Source organism: Laccaria bicolor, genomic scaffold (genome assembly GCF_000143565.1).
Source record: "Laccaria bicolor S238N-H82 LACBIscaffold_11 genomic scaffold, whole genome shotgun sequence".
In the NCBI taxonomy this organism is placed as follows: Eukaryota; Fungi; Basidiomycota; class Agaricomycetes; order Agaricales; family Hydnangiaceae; genus Laccaria; species Laccaria bicolor.
The window spans coordinates 203,881-216,239 of NW_001889882.1; the positions used below are offsets into that span (position 1 = coordinate 203,881).

At 43.5% G+C, this 12,359-nt stretch overlaps 3 protein-coding genes across 3 annotated transcripts; all 3 read left to right on the top strand.

The window, feature by feature from the left end:
• Nucleotides 1–5,724: 5,724 nt before the first annotated feature.
• On the top strand, nucleotides 5,725–5,925 carry LACBIDRAFT_296913 (uncharacterized protein; the record flags this gene model as incomplete). The annotated part of the gene is made up of 1 exon (XM_001880554.1): nucleotides 5,725–5,925. The coding sequence occupies exon 1, from the start codon at nucleotides 5,761–5,763 to the stop codon at nucleotides 5,923–5,925; it is 165 nt and encodes a 54-aa protein (XP_001880589.1). The 5' UTR covers nucleotides 5,725–5,760.
• A 550-nt stretch (nucleotides 5,926–6,475) lies between these two features.
• LACBIDRAFT_326748 (uncharacterized protein) lies at nucleotides 6,476–7,022 on the top strand (the record flags this gene model as incomplete). The annotated part of the gene is made up of 2 exons (XM_001880555.1): nucleotides 6,476–6,666; nucleotides 6,851–7,022. 2 exons carry the CDS (start codon nucleotides 6,476–6,478, stop codon nucleotides 7,020–7,022), a joined length of 363 nt encoding a protein of 120 aa, XP_001880590.1.
• A 1,679-nt stretch (nucleotides 7,023–8,701) lies between these two features.
• Nucleotides 8,702–9,932, top strand: LACBIDRAFT_326749 (uncharacterized protein; the record flags this gene model as incomplete). The annotated part of the gene is made up of 7 exons (XM_001880556.1): nucleotides 8,702–8,807; nucleotides 8,845–8,944; nucleotides 9,163–9,300; nucleotides 9,380–9,569; nucleotides 9,640–9,706; nucleotides 9,727–9,762; nucleotides 9,871–9,932. The coding sequence occupies 7 exons, from the start codon at nucleotides 8,702–8,704 to the stop codon at nucleotides 9,930–9,932; spliced, it is 699 nt and encodes a 232-aa protein (XP_001880591.1).
• Nucleotides 9,933–12,359: the final 2,427 nt, after the last annotated feature.

The following is a 12,359-nucleotide window of genomic DNA, read 5'->3' on the forward strand; positions in this document are numbered from 1 at the left end:
AGTGAACGGAAAATCAGAACAAGGCGCACATACCTTCAGTCCAGAGAGTCCATCTTGAACCATCGCGAGAACGGTGGAAGATCAGAGCATGAGAAATGCCACAGTGGTTGTGAGTGAGTTGGTGGTGATGGTGATTGATGAGTATGTTGATGTTACACAGTAGTAGCTGGGACTATCTGTGAGCTCAATCTTCATATTTCCACCTCAGCAGTGGAATGATATCGCTCAGACCAGAACTTTCGAACAACTTCACCATCCTCTCACCCATTTCTTCCACCATCCACCTATGCCCCTCCACTCAATCCAGCCCTGCATACCCGAACATCCCCCACAACGATCTTCCATGGTTCGGCCTGCAATCACGTAAATCGACAATGTGGCATTGGACCCAACAAAACTTTGCCTCTCTTTCCCTCTCAAGAGGGCGCCGATTCGCCCTTCCTGCGTACAACCTCCACGTGGTGTTGAGAGCAATGGCGACGAGTTTAACGTGGTCCTAATCCTTTGACAGTGTTCGACTCCTTCTTTTCCAGACGCCGATGCCAGCTGAGCAACTGATGCCAGGTGAGGAACATAGTGGAAGTGAGGCGAGTTCACCGCGACTATAGGTTTCAGGAGAGAAGATGAACCGGGTGAGCGGATGAGGTCCTGAATTCACTGGACAACCCTTGCAGTTCAATCATCTGTATCAGCCTTCATTCTCCTCATTGTAGAAGATAGTTCCGGCAGGTATTCCCTCTCGTAGTTCATTAGCAGGCTCGAGATATTCATGCGCTGAGGCCTAGGAAAGCGCGATAAAATAGCGTAGTCTGAGGGCGGAACACCAGAAAGATTCAAGTTGGCAATGGATCGGGAGTCGGGCCCGAAAGCCATGTGAAAGGCGTGACGCGTCACGATATCTTCTCTATATCCTCAGCCTTGCATCTTCGGAAGAAAATTTTATTATATTCACAATCTAAGCTGTAGTTAGATGCTGATGTTATAGAAGAAGAAATTTTGAATTTCTTCTTCATTTCCTCACTGATATTATCCCTGAACAATTTATTATTTTATCTCTGATTTATTCTCAATATCTTCTGTGAATAGATAGGCCAATGCCCCCAGTGACAGACCGTGACTGGCCAAAAAACAGAACTTCGCCAATTCTTTGTTTTTTTCAACGAAAAAAAGCGAAAATAGGTTGGATTATACCCAGGAGGCCCTGTCTCAAAATTTGTGGCAAGACAATTTGTGGAAAGTTTGAGATCAGGAAAGTGCCAACTGAGAGGGTTTGCACAGGGTCTGCCGAAGTACTGATAGGGCATAGTAGTGTTGGAGGGAACTCCATGGCAGGATTTTGATTTCTGACCAATCTATTCACCAAATACACAAATACACTGATATACAATATCTTGTCATTGCTTTCAAATGACACCTGGGCTTTGCATGATGCAGAGGTGGTATGGGTGTCAGTGTCATGAGAGCTAATAGCCTTCCAATGTGTTTCCACTTGAGGTATGGCTACATACATTGGATGTACTACTAGTAATTAGTAGTAGTATATGAAAAGGAAGTGGGTGGGAGGGTGACAAGAAAGATGTATGTTACTGGATATTGGAGTAAGATATCAAGACTAGAGCCTAGATAGAGAATGAGAAATCATACCTGGTTGACAAGTGACATGTCAAGATGAGAGCCTGGTGGAAAGAGGTGTCTCAATCTCACTCCTCAACCGTGAGGGGCTGACCTAAAAATATGTTAGGTCCTCGAAGTGCATATCCAGGCATGGATCATGTGGGTTGAGAGCAGGAGCTCTTAGTAGTTGTGTATCAGTGGACACTGAGAAGACTGTGTCACGTGGGAGTGAGGAAAGTGCTATTGGACATGCTGACAAGATCCTAAACAACACACACACACACACTAACACCTTAAACACTTATCACCACAGGTATGTGCTCAGTGCTTTGAGTTTGGGTTCGTACAGTAAATAGAATTACCACACTTGTTTTGTTAGAACTTAAGTAGAAGTTCAAGGAAACAATTCTGTATATTTTATATCACTTGTCTAAGTCTAGTAGACCTTTTGGAACAAATGGTATTGTTTTTACATACAGGCACAAGTATAGAATTTGAAACTTAATAGTCTTCGAAAGGAAAACGGCTTTTATTGGGACTATCTTGATGTTCTGGGATTGCATTCTAACTGTATGCAAAGAAATATCAAGGAAACTGTGCTTTATAAACTTTTGTAACTCCCTTGAGCTTTTATTATGCCTCTGATTTGATCCAAACTAGTCTTAAAGACTCTTCAAGCATGCCCACTTGGATTCCTCAGTAGTAGTAGAGAGCTCTCTTACTGACTGATGCGACAACCTTACAAAAGCTTAGTGATCCCCACTTAACACGCTGGTTCTGGGCACATGTTACTTATGTCTGTGAAGAAAAGTCCTTTTAAATTGATTACAAACTTATCCACTACCTCAGATGCTACTGGGAGTGTGACAGCTGGTCAATGCAGGGATAATTCCTTTTGTTTCAGCCTGCATCGCCATGTGTTCTCCTTTTATACTATTCTATGTTTTCTATCTATATTTACATGTCTGTGCATTGTCTGAGAGGTCAGATGAATTAATACTGATTTTTGGTAAAGGTTTGAAGGGGCTCAGTTGTGTGTGGCACAACTGAGCTGACTTTTTTTTTTTGTAGTGTTTTCTCTATTGTGGTAATGCAACACATCAGTATTGATGTGTACATGGAAATCACCATAAACAGTTTTCATGATCGGTTCAACCAAGTTGAATGGTCCGCTTACTGATTTTATTTCTATTATTAGATGCCGCACATGGGTCTCAGACCACATGGCAAATCGTTCATGGTTTTTTCTCTGTTGGAAGACTTCATAATATTTCACAAAGTTGAGTTTTCTTGGATCAATGATGCCATGGTTTATGATGCATCTCACCACATGACTTCTTGGATCATGCTTCATAGCATGTGACCAAATGACTTCTCATGTCAGGTATGTGTTGAGTTTCTACGCTTGCATGTTTATCTTAGAATTAATATCTTTTAATCCATAGTAAGGTGAGACCCTGGTTTGGTGTAAACTCCAACACCCTATGCGGAGGTGTCTTCACTCTAGAACATACTATAGTGTACTATTTCATGGTAGTGTAGCCTTTTTATCAGACTTTGAGTATATTGAAGTGATTCAGTCATGAACTGACTGCAATTCCTACTGCCTAAGGTGTGCACATTTCTTGGATGTAGACTTTAATCAACTAGACCAGGTTGCATCTAACAATCCTTATGATTAACATGACTGTATTTCTACTATAGGAGGTTTTATAGGAGAAATTGCTAAAATTCGCATTTTTATGGGTGTATTGTTATACTCCCTATCAACACATGACTGTGGTTGTATGCGTGCAACTTAGCCTTGGTCAGTTCTCATTGGACTTGAGTAAACACCTTGTTTAAACTTGACCAATGACACCTGGGCTTTGCATGATGCAGAGGCAGTATGAGTGATGGTGTCATGAGAGCTAATAGCCAAAGTCAGGAGATCTGGCATGGTGCATGCCAGATTCCGATGCATTTCCACTTGAGGTATGGCTATATTCCTATATAAAAAGAAAAATGAAAGAAAAGTGGGGCTGATGAGATCATGTAGTGGTTGATGAGAGGAGCGAGGGGAAAGGTGGAAGGAATACATGCATGTATGATATTGGTAGGGGAAAAATTATGTCTGTGTTGTAGGTGGTGGTGAGGGTAATAAAAAAGTCTGTACAATAAAGAGGAAAAAATTCGTGAGTAAGTAAAGTCTGTATGGTAGGAGAAAAAAGGGAACTGTTCATGTTATGAATCCAAAGCATGGATGTAAGAAGATGCAGCACATGCAGTTTGGCCAAAAAGTAACACCTGGATAAGGACAGGATTTTTTCAGATATATATCTTGAAAGTGTCAGAGGCCCATCTGCCAATTGCTTGAATAATAGATGGTGGTACACCATTTTTGGTGAGGGAGGTGGTTCCACCTGCTCTGAGAGATTGTCCTGCAGTGTCGGTGCTGAAAAAACAACATAGATGTTTGATGAAGAAAGACCAGGTGGGCACAACACTGGTGCTGGTGAGCCAAAGGGGGGAGCTAAAAGGGAACTTGCAGTCTCATGCATTTAGGTATGCCACAAAGCACTTGTAGGGGTCAAAAACATGGTTGTTTCTTCTGATGATGATGGTATTGCCTTTGAAGAACCTGTTGGCCTATGGCCAGGCAGGAAAAACTGAAAGGACATGTCAGATAAATGGACAGACATTCTTTTGGGGAGTTTTTGAGGGTCTCTGAGATGTGGGTCATCTGGGTAAGTTAATTACCCCAAGTGGAAAGGGCAAAGAAGCCTGTGAGTAGCTGAGTGAGGAAGAGCATGTTGTCATAATCAGAAGAGTTGCCCAGGGCATTGATGACTGTCTCAAGGTCGTCAAGTGTGAGAGTGTGTTTGCAGGTGGTAGGAGTCCCACACAGATGCCTGCAGCCCTGCAATGTATGATGTACAAGAGCAGAGTTGTGAGTGGTGCATATGTTGGGGAAATAGGGTTTGAGTTGTTGGCAGATGCCAGATAGATAAGGTGCAATGGATCCAGGCTTGATGTGGTGACACATGTAAACTGTAAAAAGACTGAGCATATCGGGAGTTGGGTCCAGGGGAAATTCATGTAACTTGATGAAATCGAGGTATGAGTTGAGGGCAGAACTGTAGAGGTCTTTACCTTCCCTGGGTTAATCTATATGGAATCCATGGAATGAATCTTGGCTGAGACCACAGCCAATTTGTTGTTCCATGGACACCATGGATTCCATGTGGAATGATCATGGAATGGTCATGGAATAGTCAATTCCATATGGAATCCATTGCTATTCCACCTGGATTCCACTGAATTCCATATGGAATTTAGGCATATCCACCATGGATTCCATGGAACAAGTCCACAATTAATGACCATTGGATGACTTCCCATAAGGTTTAGAAACCCAGATTATTTTCTAAACTGACATGCCGCCATGCCGATTGCCAAATGGGTCACAATCTGTCAAGATTAAACTCCGCTTGTCATCGAGCACCCTCTTCTAGATGAAAATCTAGACAAGGCCTCCGACCCCCCCTTCTAGTTCTAAATCACTTGAATAAACCCTTTTTTCATTGTCCGACAATCAAGCCCTGAGTGTTGCATCCGTATCAGGTAACACATCGAGATACACCAACATATGTAGTAGGCCTTCTATAGGACTATACACTTGATTTTTTTGTATTTTCCTCGAGAAATAGTATCTAAGGAATAAACAGTTAATGATGATTAAGTCATTTTCTTCCAAAATCCATTGTGGACGAAGTTTTGTAAGATTGCAGCACATTGACACACGTCGCTCTCCTTCAAACGACAGATTTGGGCTGCCAAATTGTACACAACCATTGTCTATACATTAAAGGCTTGTGTGATTCTGTGCCAATTAAAGCTGGAGGCGCAGTGGAAAAGGAATGAGCTCAAGTGGGGAGATCCTGAACAAGATCTGCTTCCACAGAAGAAAAATTGTGTGGTTTTGTATTGCTTGGTTTATGGTTTAGAAAGCTGGCTGATTATATTTTCGAACCCCGCCCATCAAACATTTAGAAGATAATCCAGGTTCCTAGACTCTATGGGAAGTCATCCATTATACCATTAGAATACATCTAGATATAGTATTTATAGTTAGTGTTTGAAAGTCCGGTTTGGTCTGGTTTTTTGATGCCCAGGGGTGTTAACTGTAACCGTAACCGGTCTGCCTTTTCCCCAGAAGTCAACAGACCAGACCAGACCAGACCGCAAAAAGACCGCAGACTGTGGTCTTTTGCAGTCTGTAGACTGGTTTCGGTCTGCATCGGTTTTAACCGGTTTATGACTGGTCTTTAGGCCAATATTTTAAAATTATGAATCAGTAGATTTATTAACATCTCTAATAGCTTCAAAACGAGCCCAAGAACGTTAAATTCCGTTAGGAATTGGTGCTTCTATAAAATAAGTCTGGTACATCTATTATTCCCAAAAGTAATTTACATTTTAATTCATATCTTTCTCGTTTTTTTACCAAATCGTACGTTCTTGGGTGCGTTTTAAAGGGTATTTGAGGGGTTACAAAAGACCGGTTCACGTTAACCGGTTTTTTTGCAGTCTTTACATTTCAAAAATAAAAGACTGTAACTGCAGGTCCAGTCTTTTGCAGTCTTGGTCTGGTCTGGTTACAGTCATTTTCCAGTCATGAGACTGGACTTCCAAACACTATTTATAGTGTCCTTACTATAAGTAAGTAAGGAATAAATTTTGCACCTGAGAGAATTGAACCCATGATGTCATGAATGGAAGCAGCACTGTAACCACCTGAGCCAGACAGGCTTTGTTATATGGTAAGCTAAAGGTATCCATATAGTGTTGTTTGTCACATGGCATCTCAAATGTGACAGCTATGGCTGTTGTGTTGCCACATCACTTCTTCCTTTCACCACCACCATCACCATCCACCCCACCGTCTCAAGCCACAACTGCCTGCACCAACGGTGTTGACAACGCCAACAACAACGACACTGGTGACAACAACAACAGCAACGCTGATGACAACCATGGATGGGTGGGAATGACGGCGAGCAGAAGGCCCAGGTAAGCCAGTGGCGTGGCAAACAGATGACAGACAATGACAAATGTTGTCATCCTCATTTCATTCCACCTGTGAACAAACCACCCCACCCATTAACCTTTACTGACCCAAACCACAGGTGCCACATCATAACGAGACAACGAACGATGACTCAGTCGTTGTTCATCATCTCCATTTGTCCACCAGATCCACCACCACAAACGGCCCACCACCACACCACACCAATGTCAACGACCACCCACCACCACGACTGCCCACCAATGAAGACCAGCCCCCACCAATGTCAATGACCGCCCACGGATGTCAACAACTGCCCATGAAGACAAGCACCGACAAAAGCAACTGCCCATGGATGTGAATGACCACCCAGGAAGACAACCGCCCACGAAACGAAGTTGAATGCCCACCAGATGACTGCCCACTGCCCCAAAAACGTCAACACCCACCAAAAACATCAATGCCCACCAAAAACATCAATGTGCCCATGAACGACAATGCCCACTGCCCAATTACAACGATGAGCAATGGACAATGAGTGCCAATGGACACCTGTTGACCAACAGAGAAGACCACTCACGAAAGTGGACAGACATGGGCAACAATGAGCCCAGGTAAATCCCCTCTCTTCCACCCTACTTCCTCCCCCTCCATCCCCATCCCCCCCATTTCTCCCTCTGCTACCAGTCCCCCTCCCCTTTCTCTCCTTCCATTTGCTCCCCTCTAGTGTTTGAAAGTCCAGTCCGGTCTGGTCTTTTGATGCCCAGGGGCTTTAACCGTAACCGCAACCAGTCTACCCTTTTCCCAGAAGTCAAAAAGACTGGACTGGACCGCAAAAGACTGTGGTCTGCAGTCTTTTTGCGGTTTTTAGACTGGTTTCGGTCTGCACCAGTTTTAACCAGTCTATGACCGGTCTTTAGGCTAATATTTTAAAATTATGAATTGGTAAATTTATTAACATGTCTACTGGCTTTAAAACGAGCCCAAGAACGTTAAATTTGGTTAGGAATTGGTGTTTCTATACAATAAATCTGGTACATCTACTATTTCCAAAAATATTTTACAATTTAATTCATATCTCTCTTGATTCTTTACCAAATTGTATGTTCTTGGGTGCGTTTTAAAGGGCATTTAAGGGGCTACAAAAGTCCGGTCCAAACTGGTTAAAACCGGTTCATGTTAACCGGTTTTTTTGCGGTCTTAACATCTCAAAAATAAAAGACCATAACCACAGGTCCGGTCTTTTGCGGTCTTGGTCCAGTCTGGTTATGGTTTTTTTCCAGTCATGAGACCAGACTTCTAAACACTACTCCCCTCCCTTTGCTCCCCATCCCTCCTGTGTCCCCCTCACTCCAATACTTCCCACCACTCTCTCCCTCCCCACTCTCCACCACACCCACTCACTCCCCCCCACCTCTTCCTCTCCCTTCAATATGTAATGTAGTAAAATAAATATATGTAGTCCTAATCAATATATTTCAATTGTTCTTGAGCAATTATCAGTATGAATAAGTGCAGATCTGTGATTCCTGACTTGGCATTATTTCATACAGCCCACTTTCTAGATAAGTTGGAACTTACCATGGATTTCACCCTGGAAATTGATGGAATCCATCTAAAAACAGCATGGAATCCATCTTAAAAAAGTATGGATTCCATCTGGAAAAAGCATGGATTCCATCAACCAAAGTATGGATTCCATCCCCCAAAAGTATGGATTCCATCCCCCAAACCATGGAATCCATCTGGAATTTGTCCAGTCCACCCCCCATTTCATCCATTCCATATGGAATAACCCAGGGAGGGTAAAGTACTGGTGTGCTAGCAGTATCAGCCAGGAATTTAGATCAAAATTTATTTGGCATTGTGATTTCCACCTGTCCCCCACAAGTCCTGTGGGTATTCTGGCTCCTCTGAGTCTGAACCACAAATGTCATTCTCTTACACACGTTGGGCACATCTTGTGTTTTTATTTTAGGTTTAGTACGTGGTTTCCTACGTCAAAGAAAACCAAAGAGTTGCAGGACATTTATGTAATGAATGTTTTTGGCCTTCAAAACGGTCAAGGTTGCACATTCACCTCCAATGCATTCTTCATCCAAGGATATGCGATCTCAAATTCTCGCTGATAGTTTTTGGGAAAGAAGTGGGTTAGACAGAATTACTGATGTATGGAAATTTAGGCCCCCAGAAGCTCATGCCATTTCTTGTCCACAAAAACTTGCAAAAATGGGCCTCAAATCCGCTATGTTTGGGTCCTCAAATCCGCAATTTTGAACAAGGGTCTGCACGTGATTCGCCAAAAATGGAAGGTCCCTTTCTGATGGACATCCCTCTCGACAACCTCTCGAGAACTTCTGCTTACTAGAGTCTGTAATACTAGAGCTATACTCTCAAATCGTCGTGGACCTACAGCACAAACAATAATTTCCATTTTGGCGCTACCGTCCATGTGCGAGCCCTCGATCGAAACTGGAAACTCTTTGCCTGGTAGATACTAGATATGTTCGAGTCCAACATCAGACGAACTTCCCCCTCTCACCAACTTCGCCGAACTGGGCACAAAAACTTTGTGAATCGAAGCCAGGCGATGGTTCGGTGTTTGTGTGCAAGACCCGCGTGTCCATCATTCGTGGATGGTCTGCCGTCAAGCTTCTCCTTCTGGTCGCCGCATCTGTCTGATCTGGGCCGACGTTTACCAGTATTTTATTTACGCAGGGCGAGATTGTGCGGCAGGAGGAAGGTTCAGGAATTGAGAAACATTGGACTCCGTGATCCGATTTCTGGGGCAAAGGACCTCTCTTGGCTCGATTTCCGTAATTCACGCACCCTTCACTTCCTCAACATTGATCCTCTTACAGCCGTCTCACACGCCTCGCTATCATCAAACACGCAATACGCAACATGCGTACGTTTCGCCGCCTTCCATCCTGCCTTTCCGCTCCCATAGTTATCAGCCATATTTGATACTGTCAAAGGGCGTGAAGAACTGGGACCAACTTCTCGATTTCAAGACTGGAGCGGAGCTGCAGCTATGCAAGCAAGGTATGTATGGTTTATTATAGATCCTCGCGTGAATTTTATATCTACAGAAGTTCGCCGTGTGTAAATCGAGACGGTGTCATCGTCTAACCAAATGGTTTTATGTGCATAGGTAAGTAATGCTTCTTCAAACTCCTCCGACTTGCACTAATAACTATCGTATATAGGGTTGTTCCCCGACTCTTACACCACAACGAAATGCGGGGTGCAATTGACGCGGTGGTCATAGATTTTTGGACTGGAAGATCGCACATTCAAAGGCTATCAGCCAAATTATGTCAGTCGTCCACCAGCAGAGAGGTGATAGGCGTCTTCATTCAACTCGCAATTGAGGTTTGACATAGCACATTTTGCAAACATAGAATAAAAAATAAGATAAGCTTGTCATTGCCGATGTATGTAAAAGAACGACAAGGCAAAGAAGCCAGAACACCCTCGAGACGGGCGGAAATCACAATGCCAGATGAATTTTGATCTGAATTCCTGGCTGATACTGCTAGCGCACCGTAGTGGGGGGTTTTCTGCGGAAAGGGGGTTTCTCAATGTTTGTCGCCTCAGTGTTGCCTCAGTGTGTCCGTTTTCACACAAACATGCTAAGTTCATTGACAAGACCGTGACACAACAGACTGTACTAATACACGTTCACCCGTGAACGGGCATGATTCACTGCCCTTAATTCTGGCGCTCTAATGAGCCTCGCAATAAAAAGTCCGATGACAGCTACAACACGTACGGAAGGTGCAATGTGCTTGGCGTTGACCTCAAGTGAGGCGTCGGTCTCAAAATCGATGGCGGTGGGGACAATCATGATCCACGGCTGGGTGGGTTATATATCACAGCGCTGATGTTTGAACACATTGCAGCTTACCCCGTCGATCGCCGTTATCTTCCAGATACAATCTTTTAGCTCGTCAATATACTGGAAATTGGAGAGATCGGCATTTGCTTTGATTTTGCCTGTGGTGGTAAGGGTGACGAACTGCTTGACATAAAATGCCTGAGGACGGATTAATGCCGCCGCGGTAGGGAATATCAAATAAACCTACTGCTGCAGACATATTGGAGTTGAGCGATGAGAAGAGGGCGGTGAGGGAGAGGAAGAGCGTGTACTCTCACCTTATATAGAGCACTGAGGGTAAGGCCGAATACAGAAACGTGAAAGAGACTGAAAGAGATCCACGAATTTGAAGCATGCATACAGTGCCTGATTTTATTGGGAAGTTAAGCCGTGAACGTGTGGGGATATACTGTGCAGGACGGCTTCGATTGCTTCTCTGTCGCACACACAGGCAGACTGCAGTCTAAGAAGTCGACCAATGCGGTTGATTACGTACAACAACTTTAGAAGCCGTGGCCCAAAATGCAAATATCCTATTGTGGGGCCACCACAAGCGCTTGCGACCATACTCACAAGGGGCAAATGGCTTTTGTCGCCAGGTAAAGAGGTAGCAAATAGTAAATAACTATGTTAAATCTTTTATTCCACATTTGTGACAAAAATGATCAGTTAAATAAAATTATAATTTTCTTGCTCATGATCTTTGTGGCAATGATGAATAAAAAGAAAATGTTGTTGCCACAGCAGGAAGATAAAGATAAACCCTGTTTTGCTATGGCAACAATGATGAGGCAACAATTTAATGTCAATGAAAGCTTGTTCTGACATGAGGAAACAGAAACAAAGAATTTACATATTTGCCAAGCAACGAGGTGATCTGGCCTGCATGGGAATGTCTAATTCCCTGGCAATTATATAATTTCTTTGTTCCCATTTCCTCATGTCAGAACGAGCTGTCAACGACATTAAATTGTTGCCTCATCATTGTTGCCACAGCAAAACAGGGTTTATCTTTATCTTCCTGCTGTGGCAACAACATTTTCTTTTTATTGGTCATTGCCACAAAGATCATAAGCAAGAAAATTATAATTTTATTTGACTGATCATTTTTGTCACAAATGTGGAATAAAAGATTTAACATAGTTACTTACTATTTGTTACCTCTTTACCTGGCGACAAAAGCTGTTTGCCCCTTGTGACTAGGATAGCACAATTCATTCTGATTGGACTGACCCCACTAAGTATTGTCAGATTGTAAAATGATGGAATGGACCCACCCTTCTATCTTGTGACCACGATTACTAGTCATGTCCGTGAGTAATTGGCCACACACTATCATTCAGTGTGCACGGGACCGCAGGTTCATTTTTTTTTGATTGGGAACCAGGGGAGAACTTTGGTAGATGGGCGCACCGCGTTAGTGTGGCGTCGCAGCCAAAGCACGTCTTAGCCTGAGCTCTGACATTCCTGCGGGGGACTGTCCCGTGAAATACTGCTTAAAAATTTCTTAACTTACCTTGTCGTCCTTCAGACGATTGCCTGCCCTCCACATATGCCGGTGTTCTAGATGGATCGGGAAAATACATCGCCCATGGCATCGGTGGCCTGTAGTTATTGTTATTGATACGGGGGTAGAAGTGTTGTTGTGCCTGGCACCTGCAATCTGACTCCAGTCACCAGGACTCATATTTACGAGTCGCGACTATCAGACTCAGACTTCAATTGATCAAGGATATATCAAGGGTCTCCCTGTGAAAAGCCGCCTACAAGGAGCGATCTCAAAAGATCTCACCCAAAACGACTCGATCCCGCTACAAG